Source organism: Oncorhynchus keta, chromosome 1 (assembly GCF_023373465.1).
Source record: "Oncorhynchus keta strain PuntledgeMale-10-30-2019 chromosome 1, Oket_V2, whole genome shotgun sequence".
Classification (NCBI taxonomy): Eukaryota; Metazoa; Chordata; class Actinopteri; order Salmoniformes; family Salmonidae; genus Oncorhynchus; species Oncorhynchus keta.
The window spans coordinates 34,019,832-34,042,659 of record NC_068421.1 but is presented as its reverse complement, the minus strand read 5'-3'; the positions used below and the strand labels follow the sequence as shown (position 1 = coordinate 34,042,659).

Here is a 22,828-nt window from a genome sequence, read left to right as displayed (position 1 = left end):
GCATGCGAATTACCCAATGGTTTGACGATCCTAATCTTGAGAAAACGTACACTAAAAATGTAGAAATCAATCCGCCATAATTTAGAAATCAATCCACAATGGAAAATCAATTTTATTTTGAATAGCATGAGCGACCGAGAAACTAGTTGATACAATTTATGAGCAAGTGGCAAAATAATGCAGGCCGGATGGAGGTGTGAGAATGCGGGTCTGGGTAGATGAGATGTTTGTAGTAAAATATATACACTAATGCTTAACTTCTTTCACCATAACACTGCATTAAGGACATTTATTTTTGACAAAGATATTGAAATGCTGCAAATGCTGATCCTCAATGAAATATCAAAGGCAACAACACAAAATGACAGAGCATACTTGTAGGTTTCACTATTTATTTTCTTGAAGACAACCTAGCCTGTAGATCCAACTCAACAGGATAACCAACTTCTTCCATCCCATTTTTTTTGAAACCACATCTTTGCTAACAAGGAATGCTGCTGCTAAAAAAAAAAAAACCTAAGGGGAAGATGGTGCACCTAAATGGTAAAAAGGGGGAAGGGGCAAGGGGTTTGGGAGGTACTGCAAACTTGTTCATGAGTTTTAGATTAAGGAAGAAGGCTCAACATGTATCATTGAGACAACTTGTCGAGGCTAGGGGGTCCAATCGTTGATACTTACCTTTCCCTAACTCAGGGGTGCCTCAACTTCGAGACAGAACAATTATTGCCCCCCTTTAAAAAAAATGTTTCTCATTCACTAAAATGGCTCAACATGAGTTGATCATGGCTACAACTGAATATAAAACAAAGATTGTGGTTGGATGATGCATATTGTTGGTGTTAGCAGGTATGATTGAGAGTCTAACCACACATTTTGAACAACTTCAGGCCTCACTCTGCAGTACATGTGCAAAACTGTTCAGATTAATCTTCAAATCAGAAATTTAGGTCAGTAGGGGAGGGGGAGACATGTAACATTTAAAACAGCACAGTTTACAAAAAAATTAAAATGACACTGTGTACACAGCCTAAAGAAACAAAAAAAAATGTTTTAATTAACTGTGCTATAGTTTAGTACATGCAAAGGTTATGAATCGGTGTTACATAACTGCCATTTTTCATTCCCCCTTATGTTAAGTCAAAGCTCAAAGCTATGGCAACAATACTGCAAAGCAGTGATTTTTGCTTCAAGAGAAAGAAAAAACATCAAATCATGCTAGGGGAGTATATAAGTCATTTGGTTGACAATAGTCATGTCAGAATTTCACAGCATCAAACCCATATCTGGTGCAAAGGTATGGTTATTGTGGGAAGGTGGAATATGATCCTTATCACCATAAGCAATGAAAGTAAAAGCAGGGGAAAAAAATAAAATAAAATTTTACACTGGATGCAAAAAGAAAAGCCACCAAATGCATCTGAATACAATGCACCCACTGCTCCACCTGCAAAAAGTATTGTCCAGTGTTAATTAATACTAACTTAACAATCAAAACCCTTATGATGATGTCTTTTTTTTTTTCCATTTCCAAAGTTCTTCTTTTCAGGGATTTGTATCTGCCTCTTAAGGCAGAATTTCTTCTGGTATTTTCCTTCGTTTGCGCTTCTCGGTTTTGTTACTCTTATGTATTTTTTTCTCTCTGCATGCGTTCACATCCAGTCTTCTTGCACTCTCCAGACACGCACACACACCACTCGTCCATTCTCTCGCACAAGCGCAGCTGGACTCTGGCCCTGCCCACCTCTGCGGGGGGGGGAGACGCCCCATCGAGGGCCTCTGGTTGGAGGAGATGAACCTGGCTCCTCAGCACTGAGTCCAGACATTCATACACAATGGGTCCATTCACACACGTCTGATGGCGTGGCCGATTTGGGGATGGGAGCACAGGTGGCGCCCCCTCCGGTCGGAGGACCGCAGAATTGTCATATGGTTCATCTTATGCTTGTTTTGTTGGTTTTCCTTTTGTGTTTTTGTGATTTGTTGCCTCAATTTCTTGATTTTGATGTATTTGGTTCTCCCCGGGCTGACACCGCATTTTTGTTGTCATTGTAGTAGTTTTCCGTTTTAGTCGACAGCTCCAATAACATGGAAGTTACTTGGCATGTCTCAACGCATTCGATGTAGATGTTTGGTTTTTTGCAACATGTAGCCACTCACTCACTCGCACCCACTCGCCATCTCAAACTTCATTTGGGCTGGTTCCCCCGGAATGCCAAACGAAATCCACACATTTTCTCAGATAAGATGCAGCCACGGATCCCACGAGCCAAGCACAATGGATCTAATTTCTCTCACACTCTTTCGCTCTCTTTTTCTCCTAATTTGTTTTATGTTGAACAGAGTGCTGCATCGCGAACAAAACTCCAGACTCCCGAGATGCCTTCTAGAACTGGAACCCCTCTGTTGGCACGTTGGTGGAGGAATTGAAGCCGTACGTTCCCCCCTGGATCGCCTCCGGAACCAGGCTGGAGTCTTCGTCAATCTGAACATCAGACAATAAGTTCATCATCTATACCAATAAGACATTCCCCACAATGGAGTATGCAGTACCTTCCCCAACCAAAACATGACCATATCAGTGAACTGACTTACATCATCAGATGAGAAGAACTGATCAATAATTTCATAGGCCAGTTTATAGATGTCTTCATTCTCATGATTCTGGAGCTGCTCCACCTTCTCCAGACCTGAGGGGCAGGAAAGAGAGATGGTTCAAGTCAAATCTACACAGCCACTGAGATACTAACACTATACTTCAACATAATTGTTCCTACCTACTGTTTATGTTTGAAAGGTAACTCTGGGCTGGGCACTCACCTCCACACTCCTCGATGAGGTTGGCGATGGTCTCGGCCTCGTCGTCGGCCATCTTGAGGATGTTGCTGAGTCCGTCCAGGACCACCTGCACCACCTGAGCATCCTTCACTGTCAGCAGGTTACAGAAGGGAGGGATCACCTGCTGCTGGATCAGGTACGCCACCTACAGGACCGGAGAAGGGTCAGCTTTAGGGTTTACAAAATACATTTTTACAAAGTGGCAATTTGAGTGCATGTCTAGATGACAGGTCAGGTGTATGTGGTAAAGCAGGTAGGCCTCAGTTGAGCTCACCTGGTCCTTCCTCCCGCTAATTGTCAGGTTGCTGATGGCCCAGGCTGCTTCTTTCTGTGTTCCAAAGTCTCCCTGCAAAAACATTTGTATTAATTTGTCATTTTGTGTGACAGAAAGCACTGATGAAGTGATGAATGAAGCCGTGAAAGTGATGAAACAGACCTTGTCCAGAAGGTGGATGATCATGGGTACCAGGTTGGCGTCGATGACGGCCTGCACCTGCTGCTGGTTGCCTGCTGTGATGTTGGACAGGAACCACACTGCCTCCTGCAGGATGGGAGAACAGCAGTACTCAGTCTGACTACTCCTTCAAGTGTTGTGTGAGAGCCAGGGCTTAGAGACTGAATAAGCAGTCAGTGTGTGATAGAGCCAGGGCTTACAGAGACTGAATAAGCAGTCAGTGTGTGATAGAGCCAGGGCTTACAGAGACTGAATAAGCAGTCAGTGTGTGATAGAGCCAGGGCTTACAGAGACTGAATAAGCAGTCAGTGTGTGATAGAGCCAGGGCTTACAGAGACTGAATAAGCAGTCAGTGTGTGATAGAGCCAGGGCTTACAGAGACTGAATAAGCAGTCAGTGTGTGATAGAGCCAGGGCTTACAGAGACTGAATAAGCAGTCAGTGTGTGATGTGTCAGGAGGACTGCAGACATGGTGATTAGTTCCCATGTGGAATTCAAAGGAGTGCGGACTGAGCTAGATCAAACTCCAGGGGCCTGCTCAGAGCTGAGGGGTGCTGGAGGCGGGTCAGGGGTGGTAGTGAGGCCCTAATCATTGACTCAGTCACTGAGGGAGGGACCTCTGAGTGACAGGCCTCAGATGCACTCCGATATCAGCAGAGACCCATGGGTCTTCAACGCCCACTATCCTCCACCCAGAAATACTACACACACACACACGCACTCACATCTCATACTCTACCCACTATCCCAGACCACCCCAAAATCTACTTAAACTGCAATTTCCATCAGCTTCTTGATCCAGGTCTTCCATGATGTGAGTACCTAACTAATAGTTGTATCCCCATTCACCGTGATTCATATAGCATTCACACTAGCACCATGTCTCTGATATCATCATGTCTAGCATGATCAGTCCCACTGACACACCTGCTATGCTGTGGCAAGGTGAAGCAGTGCAGAGTGGATGTTTTACAGTGTGTGTTACCTTGTTGATCTTCTCCTTGGGGTGTGTGAGGAGAGAGGGGAAGTGTCCCAGGGCGTCACAGTTGAGCACCACCTGGGTCTGTTCATCTGTTCCAGTCACTATGTTGCCCACCGCCCGCAGAGCAGCAGTCTAGAGAAACACACAATCGAAGTTTCACATAAGTCAATACAAACAACTCCAAGCATCAATGAACATTCATGCAACTAACTATAGTAAGCAAACCAACCAATAAATGCAACCGCCACCCAAAGAATGACTTGAGTATGAATATCAGCACAGTAAGCACCAGACTGGGGATCAGGGCCAGGAGTAAGACCCATTCAAGTCCTGAGCAGTATCATCTAGGGCCAACTTACCTACTGCACCATAGTAACTGTCTTACACACACCCCCCCCCCACAGGCCAGACAGGAATCGGTCTCCAGTCAAAACACCGCAGCAAAACACAAGAGCTCTTTTCCTAACACTTGCCCTTCCCCCCAAACATAACTTTATCTTGCCACCACAGTGCACAGGTCTCCAAGTACTTGACCACCCCTAGCCACGACTGTCAGTGTTTGCAGACCTGAAGGAAACTGATATGGATAAGTAATAGGATGCTCTACCCATCATTCGAATGAGCATAGAGAAGCCACCTCCATATTGCTTACACACCAATCTGATTCCATCACATCTGTAAAAACAGCCATGGTAGGTCAAAGGCTCAGTCCTTACAAAAGCAACCATTCCATTTGGTGTGCATCGGTCTTCCTGAGCCCCACTGAGTAGGATGAAGCTGCTCCTAGATGCTGATCTACGGACAGTTTTGTAGTTAATGATGGGATTTGGGGGGGCTAAGCTGATCCTAGATCTGTGGCCCACTAGCATCTGTGTCTCCGTACCTGGACTTTGACCTCCTGGTGGCTAAGCAGGGGCACCAGGTTGGGAACGATGCCCGAGTCGATGACCATCTGAATCTGCTCGTTGCCAGCGTCCGTCAGGTAGGACAGAGCCCACACCGTGTCCACCAGGATCTACAGGGGTCAAAGGTCCCAAAAACCAAATATTCACTCTCATTCATCAACACATGGATCATATACCAATATCTGTTTGTGGCTATTAAAAAACATCAATATTATCAATGTCAATGTTTTACTATTCAGGTTCTCTTTCTGGATACCATCATGGAATCAGGAATACTCACATTAACATCAGTGTGGTGGATCAGCACACAGAGAGCTGGAAGAATCTGAGAGAGAAAAAACAAGGGAGAGAGCAAGATAGTCAATGAGGGAGATGCCAACATGACAGGAATAGGATATTCCCACTATGGATGTGACAACTGGACAATTTTTAAAACAGCCCTGTGAATTCACAATGTGGCTGTGCTGCTGCCAGCAACGGTTTTCAGAGCATCCCCTTCAGATGGTTAGCATTGCACCTGTACTACCATTACTGTACCTCTCAGAAGTTGGCCTTCACTTCTCATTTAACTTGTCAAAGTTGGAAGTTTACATACACCTTAGCCAAATACATTTAAACCCAGTTTCACAATTCCTGACATTTAATCCTAGTAAAAAGGTCTTAGGATCACCACTTCATTTTAAGAATGTGAAATGTCAGAACAATAGCAGAGATTATTTCTTATTTCTTTCATCACATTTCCAGTGGGTCAGAAGTTTACATACCTTCAATTAGTATTTGGTAGCATTGCCTTTAAATTGTTTAACTTGGGTCAAATGTTTTGGGCAGCCTTCCACAAGCTTCCCGCAATAAGTTGGGTGAATTTTGGCCCAGAGCTGGTGTAACTGAGTCAGGTTTGTAGGCCTCCTTGCTCGCACATGCTTTTTCAGTTCTGCCCACAAATTTTCTATAGGATTGAGGTCAGGGCTTTGTGATGGCCACTCCAATACCATGACTTTGTTGACCTTTTTGCTACAACTTTGGAAGTATGCTTGGGGTAATTGTCCATTTGGAAGACCCATTTGCAACCAAGCTAACTTCCTGACTGATGTCTTGAGATGTTGCTTCAATATATCCACATCATTTTCCATCCTCACTATGCCATCTATTTTGTGAAGTGCACCAGTCCCTCCTGCAGCAAAGCACTCCCACAACATGATGCTGCCACCCCCGCGCTTCACAGTTGGGATGTGTGTTCTTCAGCTTGCAAGACTCACCCTTTCCCACCAAACATAACGATGGTCATTATGGACAAACAATTATATTTTTGTTTCATCAGACCGGAGGACATTTCTCCAAAAAGTACGATCTTTGTCCCCATGTGCAGTTGCAAACCGTAGTTTGGCTTTTTTTATGGCGGTTTTGGAGCAGTGGCTTCTTCCTTGCTGAACGGCCTTTCAGGTTATGTCGATATAGGACTCATTTTACTGTGGATATAGATACTTCTGTACCCGTTTCCTCCAGCATCTTCACAAGATCCTTTGCTGTTGTTCTGGGATTGATTTACACTTTTTGCACCAAAGTACGTTCATCTCTAGGAGACAGAACATGTCTCCTTCCTGAGCGGTATGATGGCTGCATGGTGTTTATACTTGCGTACTATTGTTTGTACAGATGAATGTGGTACCTTCAGGCATTTGGAAATTGCTCCCAAGGATGAACCAGACTTGTGGAGGCATACAATTTTTGGGCTAGATTCTTTTGATTTTACCATGATGTCAAGCAAAGAGGCACTGAGTTTGAAGGTAGGTCTTGAAATATATCCATAGGTACACCTCCAATTGACTCAAATTATGTCAATTAGCCTATCAGAAGCTTCTAAAGCCATGTCAACTTAGTGTATGTAAACTTCTGACCCACTGGAATTGTGATACAGTGAATTGTAAGTGAAATAATCTGTCTTTAAACAATTGTTGGAAAAATTACTTGTGTCATACACAATGTAGATGTCCTAACCGACTTGCTAAAACTATAGTTTGTTAAAAATAAATTTGTGGAGTGGTTGAAAAACAAGTTAATGACTCCAACCTAAGTGTATGTAAACTTCTGACTTCAACTGCTGTTGCTTGCCTTTCTCTGACATTTTCCCCAACTGTTAACAATGACGACGTAGTGGTGGCGAGTCAACTCCAAAATAATTGATTCCGAGTGTCAAGATTAGATTCCACTAGGAAATCGACTCCTAAGACTCAGTATTTTTGGAACGGCGGAGACTTATTAGTTGCTGTATTTCCGAGGACACAAACAAGAGCTAGCGAGGGATGGAAAGAAAGGGGAGGGGCACAGTTTAGGCAGGTCAGCCAACAGGCAGACAGAGTCAGAACCATGCACTAGGCCCATCTATCAGCAAGCTGTATCTCACAATGTTTGGGGCTTGCCATGTCTCGCAACTTCAGTAAAGCAGGGCCTATCATCACTGAATAGATTAGGATATTGAGATGGAACACTTCGCACTCTGACAGCCACACACAGTATCTGTGTGGGTTCACTTCACGCCATTCACAGGGTGGTAGCTCAGGCACCAAAACAGTGGAGAAGTTGAGCCTCAAGCTAAAATTGACCCACTCTGCCGTTTACTTTCTGCATCTACTTCATATCACAGAGTCTACCTTCAAATTACACAACTTAACTTTATTAAAAACGTATATAGCGTGATTGAGTACATACAGAAATCTCAAACGGATTTAAAGCAACAACAAAACAAGCGATTTAAAAACAATGTAATTAATCATCATGAGTTGATCGATGGACAAAAATCTGAAGGTTGAGAAAGTTCATGGCTTGAGTGAGGTCAGCGGAGGGAGGAGGTCAAAGGGGAGAGCCTTTATAGCCCATCATCTAGTTAGGCTATAACAATGAAAATAATGTTTTGTGATAACTGCACTGCGATTGTTTTCGGTTAAGGATCCCAATTTCCCACGCCTTTTTTCTGAGGGGCTTATGGCAGTTTAGAGACATGGTCCAGTATTATTCAGCAGTGGTGCCTCTTCCACAGACATGCCTCTCTGAGCACTAAATCAGCCCTCATTTCCCCAGCTTAGGAGCACACCTGCTGGGTACCGACTAATCCTGCCCTCTCCCTCCCTCCATTCATCCCACTGACAACCAGCCAACTACTGATCAATTCCTCCATCTCTCACATGAGGGGAGAGTGACATTGGCAGGAAACAGGAATGTACAGCAGGAGCTAGGAGGACAGACAGATGAATACATATACCCCAGGGGCACACACAGACACTGTACACTACTGTAAATAATGCTCAGATTCAACAACATACTGACCGACAGAGATTCAGAGACAAACAAACAGAGCCAGTAACTCCTGGACAGTGTCCTCAGGTAATTTTGCCAGGACAGAGGGACCATAACTCAGGTGGCACACACACTCCCTCTCTTACCTCCTGGATGGTCTCCATGGGTGGCGGTGGGTCCTTGTGGCGGCAGAGGTTGACCATGACCCAGGTGACGTTACGGAGGAAGGTGATGGGGATAGAGGGGCTGATGAAGGACAGCAGGGGCTTCACCACGCCAAGACTGATCACATAGTCCCTGCACTGGGGGCCGTCGCCTACGAACAGACACAGAACAGACGGTGTCAAACACTCACCGATAATGCCTCGAGACAAACCTCAGAGAATCCCTGAGCCATTCCTAAAAATCAGCCTCCATTGTTAATGTCCCATAATGAAGGATCCAGACTCACCTATGATGTTGCCTAGGGCCCAGACCGCCTGTTCACACACATTCTGGTGAGGAGAGTGCAGCAGCCTAAGGAACAGTGGCACAGCATCTGCAGGAGAGGAAATACTCTCAATATTCAATAGCTAACTCAATCACCAAAGACCACAAATAATCTACTTCTCAGGGTAACATAACCAACAAATCCAATACTTGGTAGGCATGACGATCGAAAATCCCACCTAGCCCCCAGAGAGTGCTGGCAGTGGTCGCGCAGAGGTTGAGAGCTGGTACTTACTGGACTGGACTACTGCCTGGGTCTGCTCTGAGGTTCCTGAGGCAATGTTGGTCAAAGCCCAGGCAGCTTCAAACTGTAGAGATGGACTGGAGGCAGGAGTAAGATGCGGTAGAAAGAAAAAAGGGGTAGAGAGGAAGAGGGGAGAGATAAAGACACAAAGAGTGATGAAACAAGAAATGGAAAGGGTTGTTATGGTAATACAAGGGCTTTGACAATCCTCACACCTGATTCGGGAAAATCCTGACATTTGCACTTTCATCATCATCTGAAAAGATCTGTTCTCAGTGCAGCAATGCTTAGGTCACAACCACTGTGTTGTGTTATGTAAGAAAGAATATCTATAATAAAGTAAAGCCCTGCATACTTGTCATCTCTGTCCAGACAGTGCACCAGGATGGGCAGAATGCCCGACTTGATCAAGTCATCTATGGGAGGGTTACGGTCACTAGACAACAGCTTCCTGCAGGGAGAAAAAGTTATTATTTCACACGTTTGCACTTACGATACCCAAAACACACTGAAACACAGACACAAAATAAAGGAATGTGAAATGTAGACATTGAGCTGTTGCGCAACACAGGTGCTGTTGAGTACAGATACGACATCGCAATACAATCGCACAACGATTACACAAAACCGGTGACAATGACACAGAACTAAGTCAGCATGCTCACCGGAAACCATGAAACAATTAACTGCACAACATTCTAGAGATGGTTTTTGGAACCATGTTTGAGTGTGAATCACCATAGCAACCAGCAGGGCCGGGTATAGGAGGATAGAGTTCCTACCTTGCAGCCTGCACGGCACTCAGCTGAACTCCCTGGTTATCACTGGTGGCATTCTGCAACAACAGCACACAGGGGATCACATACATGGGAAGGAAATCAGTGTCTAAGACCTTTTTCAAACATGGAAGTGAGATGCACTTACTTGTACTATTGCTTCAAGAGAGGTGTTTTGCTGCAAAATAAAAGTAGGTACTTGGTTAGGGAACAATTTTATTTTGCCAAACATGACCAGGGGTATTGTCATGTGTTTGTTTGCACTGTGGCCACACCTCAGGGTAATTAGTCAGGCCTTAAGAGGCAGTCCTGACCGGGAAAAATAAGTCAGAATCTATATAGACACTAACCAGTCCCTGAGGAACGTCAATGGATAAAACGTTGTGTCACAAATCGTTACAAAAAATGAAAAAAACATTAGTCGATATTCATCCTATATATATATATTTTTTTACTGCAACGGCAAAAGGCCCCCTCCCATTTGATTAGGACTGCATGTGGATATCTTTAGCTAACAGTTCAAGGAACTCAGTCTTAACATAGACCTCAATCCCCATCAGTCATTACTTCAAGGAAGGACAGAAAGATGCTTTTTCAAAGTATTTGAACAGAGCCACGTACCGATCTGAAGTCTCCGTCTGCATCAGAGTCCTCACAGATGTCCTCGTGGGGCACGTTTCTCCTCTTCAGAAGGTGCTCGTCCCTTTTGTTCTGCATAGAGCAGGGAAAGACAGCCGTCTTAACATACATGTATCAGCATGGCAACAGGCTCAACTATTAAACAGGAATTTAAACGGATACTTCGGGATGCTAGCAGATACCCATCGACTTCAGGTCATTGCGCTAACACTAGTTAGCATTGGCTCGTAAAACTACCTTCAAACAGGAGACATAAAAATGGTATCCACAAGTTCATCGGACTCATGGGAAGCAGTTAAAGGGCCACAATGCCAAAATCAAGAAGTATCCCTTTAAACTCATCTTTGATAACCTGACTGAAATGCATTTGTATCTTACCTGACAGATTAAAGGAAAGAAAGTGAATGATTACCTTGCGGAGTTCCACCACCACCTCCGTCCTCTGTCTTCTCATCGTCTGTAGGGGAGGAAACGCACACATTAGTCCAGATATACACTGTGTGCCTGATTGATTGTTGATTCTTCCACAAACCAAGCCCAAAAAATAAAATCAGATGTTTATCCTCCCAATATGATGAGATGACGGCATCCGGTGTACTCATGCCTAGAGCTGTTCAGAGTCTGATTTCATTCGTTTCCATGGACATTTGTCATGATCGGATTAAGTTAAATTCTTCCTTCGGTCTAGAAGGGAACTACCCATTTCCTTCTTAAAAAATTCTTATATTCCCTCTCCACAGTGAAGTGGGAGACAGTTCAGCACTTTATCATGTCTTGGTGTGATTTAGCCTAGTCATGCACATTAGTTGTTATTCAAGCAATATGCTTGTTCCCACCACAAACAATGCATCTGCCGTTAACTAGTCATATTACTTAATTAAAAAGAGGCAGGCACTTCTTGTTAAACAGGATACAAAGACAACACGATTTCCTGACCATCTAGCTGAAACACAATAACACATAGGCCTAGCTAGTATAGGTGTTCCTCTATCATCTGTTTCCCTTGCCTATAATCATGTTGCTTCCACTAGTTTGAACTGAAAATGTTTCAAAGTTGAAGAAGCCTTGGGTGTTGGTGTGGCGCCCTCCTCCTCCAGAACGTTACAGATGGGGTGCAAACTAGCTTTGGGACACATCAGGAGTCTGTATTGGTTGGACTCCCGAAGTGTAAAATAACCCTACCACAATATAGCCTGCTTCACAAAAAAAACAAAAAAACATTCCCTGTCAACAAATGCAGGTGCATAATTTCTAGGAACTCTACATACCAGATGTAAAAGTGAAATGTGTCCCTCGCTATCAAATAAACATCTGAATCCAACTTTTGTCTGAACAGCACCATATTACTGTTTAGTGAGACAGTGAGCTGACATTAGACCACACACACACACATCCTACCACATTACACAGCATGAATATTGTGCAGTTGGGTCAAAAGTTAGATTAAGATTTTTATCTGATAGCGAGGGTAACATTTCACAATATATCTAATAAATATAGTTCCTAGAGATTATACATATGCATTTGTTGACAGGAAACTGATTTTCTGTCGCCAACCACCAGAACGATTTACAACTAAAGGAGTCCAACCAATACACTGACTCCCGATGTTGTGTTCCAAAACTTGGGGAAAAAAACACTGGTTAGTATAATGTAACGCTAATGTTAAACTCCTCTACACTTGTTGCCTATCCATCCATCTACCTCACAATGCTTATAACTTACGTTATGGGTGTGCCAAGGCCTGTAAAGGGGCCCTGACCAGCTAAATTCCGCCGTTGTTTTGAGATACTAGATACTATATATATTAGATACTAACCTAGCTACCGTCAACGGGTACTGGCTAACTATATAGTGTAACGACCCTGGGTTTATAAACGCGGATTTCGCGCTTTTGGGACACAGTCGATAGCGCGCTGGACTTCAGCTAGAAGGTCGTGGGATCGAGACCTGCTCCATTACAATAGTTAAAGATTTGTAGTTAAGAACGCTGCTAACGAGTATGAGGTAAACATTTACCATTACATTTGACACTTTGAACTTTATATTCGTAGTTTGTACTATGACAAACTTAGTATTGTAGCTAACTTAGCTGACCAGCTAACGTTAGCTAGTATAGTTGAGGTTCTTACTGCGTAATTTTCTGAGGTCATTAGTTAGTTAGCCAAGTTGGCCAACGGTACCCACTAGTTTCAACATTTTACTGGTTACTTTGCTATAACTAACGATGTATACCATCTGATAATTAAGTATAAATTAGTTAACTAGCAAAGTAGAACGTTAGTCGGGGAGGGGTGGTACTATAGCTGGCTAGCTAACGTTAACTAATCCAACCTACTGAGATGGCTGACTAGCGCCGTTGTTTGAAAGGGATACGAATCTCGTTTAATGAAATTATCCCCCGACAAGATGTGGTTAGGTATGTCAATTACAAACCTCAACACCAAACTGCGTGGGCTCTCTGACACAGGTACCTAACTACATTTCAGATGACAGTCGAATAGCAAATCTAGCTATCCCGAACAGCGTGTTTGCTATCACGGCCTGTAGTTAGCTAGCTAGCTTAGATGAAACTGGAAGTCATTGCTAGTTTGGTTAGTATGGGACGATTAACGTGTTGATTGTTACTTTTATTTAGGTTCAGAAAGTCGGGTGGATTGACAGAAATTACTTGATTTGACGATCAGATAAGGCTTGGTTTGGTGTGGGTGCAAAGTTCCAGATCCTGAAAATTACAAACGACGTCACACAACGCAGCCCCAAGCCACAAAATAGCGCATATATGAAAAGGGACCCCTCGACGGAATCAGATACTTTACCTCCAAATCGCGACCCTTGTTCTTGAAATTCTTCAGCCGCTGGTTGTCTAGTTTCTCGTTGTCAGCCATATTAGCAATTTTAGCTATGTTTTAACACCGTTAGAAATTAATTAGCTAGCAGCTACCCCTTTCAAGTTCTTTTTTTCTCAGGCCTTTCAGTTACCGGACTATTTTTTGCTGGTCTGTCCGCGGTGCATACTGGGAATGCCGGTGGTAGAGGCACAGCCTCGCTCTGGCGTGGAAGGGTGGGGAATTCCCCTTATTGCTCACTCATTGGTCTTGCGAAATAGGTTATCATTCTATTAAACCCTCACTAGGTTGCGCTGTGGTAGTTCAGACCACCACACTCTATCTCCAATTATTATCATCAATAAATTCTACAAATAGTGGGAATGAAAGTTATGCTATAGTCTCATGATTGAGTAACGTTATGATCTGTCAATGAGTCCATTCTGGTCAAGCGTTAGGCCTAAATAGTTACTAGTCCTATACTGATATATAGATATAGACTTCTTCCATGTCGGTGCCCATCAGTAATATACATATCAAGTTATGTTTTAATGCCTTTTGGAGCCTGAAACTTTCAATAGTAATCACTATGGCAACAATCATAAATATCGCTAGGCACCAACTGCCAATGTCAAATGTCAAAAGTGTTATTTAACTTCACAATCTTTTATAATTAGAATATTACACACAAGGACAACATATGATATACTAAAGTACACTGAATATCTATATCAATTGATACATTAACGTTAACAATGTGAATGGACATTCAGAATAGGCTACAAGCACATAGCTAGTAACATTACAACAGTAAGTTAACGTTAGTTGGTAACTTTAGCTATGACTGTTATAATTGGCGAAAGTAAGACATATATATATATACCATCAAATATGTTGTTTTCAACATAAAACAACTATGTTGTGCATTATAGTGAGCTTCATAGTGTATAGGCCAACATACCTGCAGGTCCATTTGCTGAACACTTAATTAATATTTCCAGGGCAGTACCAAGTTGTCTAAAATGCAAAATTCTCCAGTTTCATCAAAATAATGATGTGTCCCACTTATGTAGATTCTAGAAGGTTGAACAGGGAACTAAAACTAAATTGGATGTTACAGAGCCAATTGAACTGTATGGGACATACCATTATGGAAGCACTGTTTTGGGACATATTTATCATTCTAATCCACAGCTCCTACACACTATTTTGAAATCTCTCAATTAGTGTATTTGGTATAGGCCGACTACTACTTTTACTAAACTTGTAATTTCTAAACCACAGCGACTGAAATGACACTTAACAACGAGTTAAAGTTAGTTTCAGAGTGGGTGGCAAGGAATAAGTTAGCCCTAAATATTTCTAAAACTTAAAGCATTGTATTTGGGACAAAACGTTCACTAAACCCTAAACCTCAACTAAATCTTGTAATAAATCATGTGGAAATTGAGCAAATTGGGATGACTAAACTGAGTGGAGTAACCCTGGATTGTAAACTGTCATGGTCAAAACATATTGATAAAACAGTAGCTAAGATGAGAAGTATGTCCATAATAAAGCGCTGCTCTGCCTTCTTAAAAACGCTGTCAACAAGGCAGGTCCTACAGGCCCTAGTTTTGTCTCACCTTGACTACTGTTCAGTCGTGTGGTCAGGTGCCACAAAGAAGGACTTAGGAAAATTGCAATTGGCTCAGAACAGGGCAGCACGGCTGGCCCTCAGAATAGGGCAGCACGGCTGGCCCTTGGATGTACACAGAGAGCTAATGTTAATCATATGCATGTCAATCTCTCCTGGCTCAAAGTGGAGGAGATATTAACTTCATCACTTGTATTTATGAGAGGTATTGAGAGGTATTGACATGTTGAATGCACCGAGCTGTCTGTAAACTACTGGCACAAGGCTTGGACACCCATACCCCACAAGACATGCCACAAGAGGTCTCTTCACAGTCCTCAAGTCCAGAACAGACTATGGGAGGCGCACATTACTACATAGAGCCATGACTACATGCAACTCTATTCCACATCAAGTAACTGATCAAAGCAGTAAAATTAGATTTAAAAAACAGATTAAAATACACCTTATGGAACAGCGGGTACTGTGAAGCAACACAAAGTTAAGCACAGACACATGCATACACACACACACGATAACATACGCACTATACACACACATGTATTTAGTACTGTAGATATGTGGTATCGGTGGAGTAGGGTCCTGACGGCACACAGTGTGTTGTGAAATCTGTGAACGTATTGTAATGTTTTTAAAATGGTATAAACTGCCTTCATTTTGCTGGACCCCAGGAAGAGTAGCTGCTGTATACTTAAAAAATGACAAGAAAATGCAGAAATTCACACTTTTGAATAATCAGCAAACGTGCAAAATACTAGCTTTCAGCGTGAGATACGTTGTGATCTCAAGTTTGTTCTGGAGAGTCTTATTCCCATATTCAAGTATGAGTGGGTCAGAATGAACCAACACTGGTCATTCTGAATCTTAACCTACTCTGCTCAACATAATCCTGAAGAAGAATACAAAATAATCCAAGGGAGATTATTATACCCATCCACAGAGTTTTTTAGTCACTGCAGCCCAGTCCTTTTGTCTCGGTCATCATCGTTATGGCTTTGGGTTTCGGTTATTTTATTGTGTTCTTTATATCCTCCCGAGTGTCGCAGCGTTCTAAGGCACTGCAACTTAGTTCTAAAGGCGGCACTACAGACCCTGGTTCGATTCCAGCTTGTATCACAACCGGCTGTGATTGGGAGTCCCATAGAGTGACGCACAATTGGCCCAGTGTCGTCCTGGTTAGGGTTTTCCCCGGGGTAGGCTGTCATTGTAAATAAGAATTTATTCTTAACTGACTTGCCTAATTAAATAAAGGTTAAATACAAATATATTTATATCCGCCCCAGTCTGCTTTAGCGAAGTCTTCAACAGATAGGCAACCCTTCTGAAGCCTTCCAGGCCCAAGCCAGTCCTCCCAGAGCATGACTGGACAAACCAGTCCTTATTCCCACACCCTGCTCAGGTTCAATCTGTGGGTGATCTCCTGTGGGCTTGCTGAGGTCCTGCTTAATGGTCAGCATCACCAGAGGAATGCTCTTTAGACTCCCACTCCTCAGCACCTGTTGGGTGAAAAGATCAGTATACACATCATTATACCCAAGGACTACATGGTCCAATATGACAAGAAAGAGAACTGGATATGACCTGTAATTTATTTACATTCATGCATCAGGATTTGGCTGAATTGTATAAAAAAGTTTTACTATGAATAAAAAAGTATTACCTGATGGAGCCCTTTGCCTCCTCCAGACGCCTGCGGTCCCAGCTGTCCACCACAAACACCAGGATCTCCGTGCCCAGGCAGTGGTGCTTCCGGTGGGGCCTCATCCTCTGCTGGCCTACCACGTCCCACATGGCCAACCCCAGACCCCTTGCCTCCGTCTCCAGCATCTCTACTCGCTGTACTTGAGCGTGTAGAGCAGGGTGGACTTCCCCGAGCCGTCCAGGCCCAGCATCACAACCTGAGCCTGCTGAGCATGCTTAGACCCATGCAGTCCCATGCTCAACCCAAACACAGGTCCTGTTGTCTGGAGAAGAAGGCTGGCTTGTGTTATTGTTGCTGCCTCAGCTCTGTGCAGCAATGCCCTTCCCTGCCCTGCCTGCAGTTACTTTGTGCTCTGCTCTGTAAGTTCTGGCTGTGATGAATCCCCTCTTATAAAGGCAAGGTGCAAATCTGAATGGCTTATGTACACAGAGGGTTGCAGAAAGACCTCGCCCCTCATTTTAGTAAGATGCCCAAGTCATTACGCAGCTTTCAGCTGGTGATGGTTCAGGTTAGAGTCTCTGTGTCTTCTATTACTATTGCACCGCTGAGAGTCACCTGCTTCAGACCATCAAACTCAGCAGAAAGTCCTTTTTAGGGCGTAGGGGGGTCTGTGTTCCTTCTTGAGTGACCTTCTCCTGGAAATGGCATCAGTGACAGTTTTAGACCAGTAGGTCATGGGTACTCGTCTGGCCTGTATGGTTAATGGGTTACATCATACAGTTACAGTATCTTTGAAGCCACAACATGCCAGACCAGCACTCCGTCACAACAAAATCATTTAGCAAAGTTAGCTGAGGGTGTTGATTTCAGGCAGCATACATAGCATGAGAACTTTCATAGCCCCCCATATAAATAGGCTGGTCTATTGTTCAAACATAAAAGTCATGATTAGGATCACCAGTAAAAATCATATAATAAATCATATATATTGTATATCATAGGCTAAGGCTACACCCATTTATCTACACTGAACAAAAATATGAACAACATGTAAAGTGTTGATCTCATGTTTCATGAGCTGAAATAAAAGTTTCAAGAAATGTTTAATATGCGCAAATAGCTTATTTCAGTCAAATCATTTAACATTTACATTTAAGTCATTTAGCAGACGCTCTTATCCAGAGCGACTTACAAATTGGAATGTTGGCACAAATGTGTTTACATCCCTGTTCGTGAGCATTTTATCCTTTGTCAAGATAATCCATCCACCTGACAAGTGTGGCATATCAAGAAGCTGATTAAATGGCATGATCATTACACAGGTGCACCTTGTGCTAGGAATAAAAGGCCACTCTAAAATGTGCAGTTGTCATAGATGAGGGAGTGTGCAATTGGCATGCTGACTGCAGGAATGTCTACCAGAGCTTTTGCCAGATAATTGAATGTTCATGTCTCTACCATAGGCCATCTCACAGTACATCCAACTGGCCCCAAGACCGCAGACCACATGTAACCAGCCCAGGACTTCCAGATCCGTCACCTGCGGGATCGTCAGAGCGCGGGGGGGGATATTTCCGTCTGTAATAAAGCCCCTTAGTGGAGAAAAACTCACTCTGATTGGCTGGGCCTGGCTCCCCAGTGGGTGGGCCTATGCCCTCCCATGGCTGCACTCCTGCCAAGTCATGGAATATCAATAGATTAGAGCCTAATTAATTTAAATTGACTGATTTGCTTATGAATTTAGCAAACTCTTGGAAATTGTTGTATGTTGCATTTATATCATTATACATAGTGCAGTTCAAAATGCTGAAAACAGGGCACATAAATTGTCAGATCAAAAAACAATGTATTTTAACAGTTTAGATTTATAAAACAAACAATTACAAATGTATAAAATACATAAAGCCCATTATAAATAATTTAAAGTACACCTTAATGTAAAGTGTTACCTGGATTTACCCAGTCAACATCTACCACCATGTATCCCATTTACCGTACAAAACAAGTGCTGGTGACAAACCAACAGGTGGCATGATCAGGCTTCTTTAGGCTACTCATTAAGCATGGTCATTGAAATACTGTATTTGCAGATCTCTCAAAATCAACATCAGTTTTTTCTCCCATGAATGAAGAGGAAAGACAATTATGATCATTAATCCTTTTATTGTTATCATCCGTTTGATTTTCTTAAAATTCACAGATTTATTTTTTACAGTTTCTTAAATTCAACAAAAACAAATACAAAGTTCACAAACATTCTGTAACATACATTATTTTGGAAGAATGTACAACTGAAAAAGCACATAAAAACATACTAGTCTAGTACATACTGCTTTTGTTAATCTACCAAAGAGTTGGTGCATTGCTTTCTTCATTGCAGATGTGGAGGGGAGGATAACATGGGAACAGCATGTACATTCATGTTACACTTCCTTGTCTCATGGAGACATCTGTGATGGTATTATATACGTGACATATGATATCTACATGCGATGTGAATGTAATGTCAAACATTAAATTTGAAACCATGGAGTTCGTTTTGGCAACAAATGAGGAAATGTGTATTTAAAAAAATAAGGCAACAAGTACATATTTCATTCAAAGGCTTCATATTACGTTGAGTCCGTCAGTTGACAGAAAAACTTAAAAAGTTAACTGTACAATATGACAGGCAGTGACATGGGTCTGTTTATTGTGTACTCTCCCACCCCAGAGAACCCTGATGTAGAGGGAGCATGAGACCACAGAACTAAACCCAAATTCAGAAAGACAATCGGCTGCCAATGATAAGAATAAAAGACGTATAGACTATTCAAACAGTACAATGCCATTGCGCCTGTGAAAATGTATTTGTATACTCCATTCAAAAAGACTGACATCACAATAACAGCATGGCGCAAACATTTGTCAAAAGTGCCACTCATTCCTAGATCAGGGTTAACTCTGGGAAATGCATTCTGGGCAGAGGGTTATACACAGATAGTTGACAGGCAGGCATAAATGATATCATTAGTAGTTTGCATGAATGAGGAAAGGAATATTATATTTAGTACCAATGAACTTCAGAACTTCAAAATACAATTGCAATTTTCAGTGCAGCCATTCAGGGGGGGTACTCAACTGCAGGTCAAAAATCAACATGGAGATCGGGAGCTGACTGGTTTTAAGGTCTATGGAGCCGACAAACAAGATGGAATGTTTAGAATGACAGAACATTAGAAATCAAGGGGGGACAGTGAATCATCAAACTGAATGTGATTTCTATAAGACTCATTTGATATGATGCACTCACGCATGCAGCAGTCCATTGATTAGGACTGCAGAGCATGTACGTATCTCCTAATGCCATTTAAATCCAATCAGTCACATTGTCTGTTTAATTGGCCCTCCCCAAAAATAGGCCATGCCAGACAAAACAGAACACAGTTAAGTTGGTCTAGTCTCAGCTCTCTTTAAAACATACAAACTATTTAGCCCCTCCGGCTAACCAAACAGGTGCCCAGTTACTGGTGCTCTGATGTATGTAAGCACCAATCAGATGAGACATCTGCTGATAAAGGTTCTCTCAGAGATGTACAAATTACTGCCTCGACTTCAAATTATGTCAATATCTCAGTGTACCTCTTATGCAAAACAGTGACTCAGTATAGGGCCTGGAGGATATGACTGCTTAAAAAAACTAAAAACATAAATGACACGTTATGTAGATTGAAGGGGAAAAAAAGAAAAATGACTGTCGGACTGAGTGAATTTGTAAGTGTTCGTTTTAGTGTTTGCATTATGGTGGTGAACGGCTCATTTCTGTAAATATCTTCGATACAAACAGTTCTCGCTCCAAAAACTGCGGGCTTGTTTTGTCTTTTCTCTTAAACCTGTGCATATACATACAGTACATATATAATATAGATCTCTCGTTTGGATGCATCAGTAGGTCTACTGCTCTGTGGCCTTGCCACCGGCACCTTTAAACTTGACCACCATGACAGTTATGTTGTCTGGGCACCCGCGGTAGAAAGACTGCAGGACGATGCTCTTGGCGCCAAAGTGGGGTTCGTCGAGACGCTCTTTGATGAAGCGAATGGCCTCCTCGTTGCTGAACGCATCCCACAGCCCGTCTGATGCTAGGATCATAAACTCTGGCTGCAGCTTATCTAGGTCAAAGGTCATGATGTCAGGGTCAGGGATGACCACATTCAGGTTCTTCAGAGGGTAGTCGCCCAGCGAGCGAGACATGGCCAGGATGCCCTGAACACGCCACGAACCGTTGAAACTGATGAAGCCACCTGGAGGGGGGAGGATGGGGAGAAGAGAGGACAAGAGAGGAGAAACCGATGGCTTTTAGTTACAGCAGACGGGATGAAGAGATAAAATGCAAAAAAGTATTTAGTCAGCCACCAATTGTGCAAGTTCTCCCACTTAAAAAGATGAGAGAGGCCTGTAATTGTCATCATAGGTACACTTCAACTACGACAGACAAAATGAGGGGAAAAAATCCAGAAAATCACATTGTAGGATTTTTAATGAATTTATTTGCAAATTATGATGGAAAATAAGCATTTGGTCAATAACAAAAAAAAATCTCAATAATTTGTTATATACCCTTTGTTGGCAATGACAGAGGTCAAACATTTTCTGTAAGTCTTCACAAGGTTTTCACACACTGTTGCTGGTATTTTGGCCCATTCCTCCATGCAGATCTCCTCTAGAGCAGTGATGTTTTGGGGCTGTTGCTGGGCAACACAGACTTTCAACTCCCTCCAAAGATTTTCTATGGGGTTGAGATCTGGAGACTGGCTAGGCCACTCCAGGACCTTGAAATGCTTCTTACGAAGCCATTCCTTCGTTGCCCGGGCGGTGTGTTTGGGATCATTGTCATGCTGAAAGACCTAGCCACGTTTCATCTTCAATGCCCTTGCTGATGGAAGGAGGTTTTCACTCAAAATCTCACGATACATGGCCCCATTCATTCTTTCCTTTACATCGATCAGTCGTCCTGGTCCCTTTGCAGAAAAACAGCCCCAAAGCATGATGTTTCCACCCCCATGCTTCACAGTAGGTATGGTGTTCTTTGGATGCAACTCAGCATTCTTTGTCCTCTAAATACGACCAGTTGAGTTTTTACCAAAAAGTTATATTTTGGTTTCATCTGACCATATGACATTCTCCCAATCTTCTTCTGGATCATCCAAATGCTCTCCAGCAAACTTCAGACGGGCCTGGACATGTACTGGCTTAAGCAGGGGGACACGTCTGGCACTGCAGGATTTGAGTCCCTGGCGGCGTAGTGTGTTACTTATGGTAGGCTTTGTTACTTTGGTCCCAGCTCTCTGCAGGTCATTCACTAAGTCCCCTCGTGTGGTTCTGGGATTTTTGCTCACTGTTCTTGTGATCATTTTGACCCCACGGGGTGAGATCTTGCGTGGAGCCCCAGTTCGACAGAGATTATCAGTGGTCTTGTATGTCTTCCATTTCCTAATACAGTGCCTTGCGAAAGTATTCGGCCCCCTTGAACTTTGTGACCTTTTGCCACATTTCAGGCTTCAAACATAAAGATATAAAACTGTATTTTTTTGTGAAGAATCAACAACAAGTGGGACACAATCATGAAGTGGAACGACATTTATTGGATATTTCAAACTTTAACAAATCAAAAACTGAAAAATTGGGCGTGCAAAATTATTCAGCCCCCTTAAGTTAATACTTTGTAGCGCCACCTTTTGCTGCGATTACAGCTGTAAGTCGCTTGGGGTATGTCTATCAGTTTTGCACATCGAGAGACAAATTTTTTCCCATTCCTCCTTGCAAAACAGCTCGAGCTCAGTGAGGTTGGATGGAAAGCATTTGTGAACAGCAGTTTTTAGTTCTTTCCACAGATTCTCGATTGGATTCAGGTCTGGACTTTGACTTGGCCATTCTAACATATGTTTATTTTTGAACCATTCCATTGTAGATTTTGCTTTATGTCTTGGATCATTGTCTTGTTGGAAGACAAATCTCCGTCCCAGTCTCAGGTCTTTTGCAGACTCCATCAGGTTTTCTTCCAGAATGGTCCTGTATTTGGCTCCATCCATCTTCCCATCAATTTTAACCATCTTCCCTGTCCCTGC

At 42.8% G+C, this 22,828-nt stretch overlaps 2 protein-coding genes, 1 long non-coding RNA gene and 1 pseudogene across 4 annotated transcripts in view; 1 reads left to right on the top strand and 3 right to left on the bottom strand.

The window, feature by feature from the left end:
• Positions 1-375: 375 nt before the first annotated feature.
• Positions 376-13,701, bottom strand: LOC118377658 (importin subunit alpha-3). The gene is made up of 17 exons (XM_035764635.2): positions 13,435-13,701; positions 11,028-11,072; positions 10,598-10,687; positions 10,125-10,154; positions 9,983-10,035; positions 9,556-9,651; positions 9,192-9,277; positions 8,919-9,005; positions 8,614-8,783; positions 5,457-5,501; positions 5,155-5,286; positions 4,275-4,403; positions 3,272-3,376; positions 3,110-3,181; positions 2,818-2,980; positions 2,593-2,687; positions 376-2,482 (listed from the first exon to the last, which is right to left on the bottom strand). The coding sequence occupies exons 1-17, from the start codon at positions 13,501-13,503 to the stop codon at positions 2,384-2,386; spliced, it is 1,566 nt and encodes a 521-aa protein (XP_035620528.1). The 5' UTR covers positions 13,504-13,701; the 3' UTR covers positions 376-2,383.
• Positions 12,158-18,285, top strand: LOC118378005 (uncharacterized). The gene is made up of 3 exons (XR_004824381.2): positions 12,158-12,622; positions 16,766-17,140; positions 18,185-18,285. It is a non-coding gene; the product is annotated as an uncharacterized LOC118378005 (long non-coding RNA).
• On the bottom strand, positions 14,211-17,016 carry LOC118377916 (ADP-ribosylation factor-like protein 14; annotated as a pseudogene).
• Positions 18,286-18,864: 579 nt separating the features above from the next.
• Positions 18,865-22,828, bottom strand: part of LOC118378217 (protein phosphatase 1L-like) — a 52,467-nt gene continuing 48,503 nt past the window's right edge. For both annotated transcript variants that reach the window (XM_035765288.2, XM_035765220.2), the window contains exon 4: positions 18,865-21,004. In XM_035765288.2, coding sequence (XP_035621181.1) covers positions 20,655-21,004 — 350 coding nt within the window. In that variant the 3' untranslated portion in view covers positions 18,865-20,654. The remainder of the gene's footprint in view (positions 21,005-22,828) is intronic.

Coding starts and splice junctions, on each gene's coding strand:
- LOC118377658 (XM_035764635.2), bottom strand. CDS start 13,503: ATGGCTGACAACGAGAAACTAGACAACCAGCGGCTGAAGAATTTCAAG. Junction 3,377..4,274: donor CCAAGGAGAAGATCAACAAG/GTAACACACACT, acceptor CCCATCCTGCAG/GAGGCAGTGTGGTTCCTGTC. Junction 2,688..2,817: donor CCTCATCGAGGAGTGTGGAG/GTGAGTGCCCAG, acceptor CCTGCCCCTCAG/GTCTGGAGAAGGTGGAGCAG.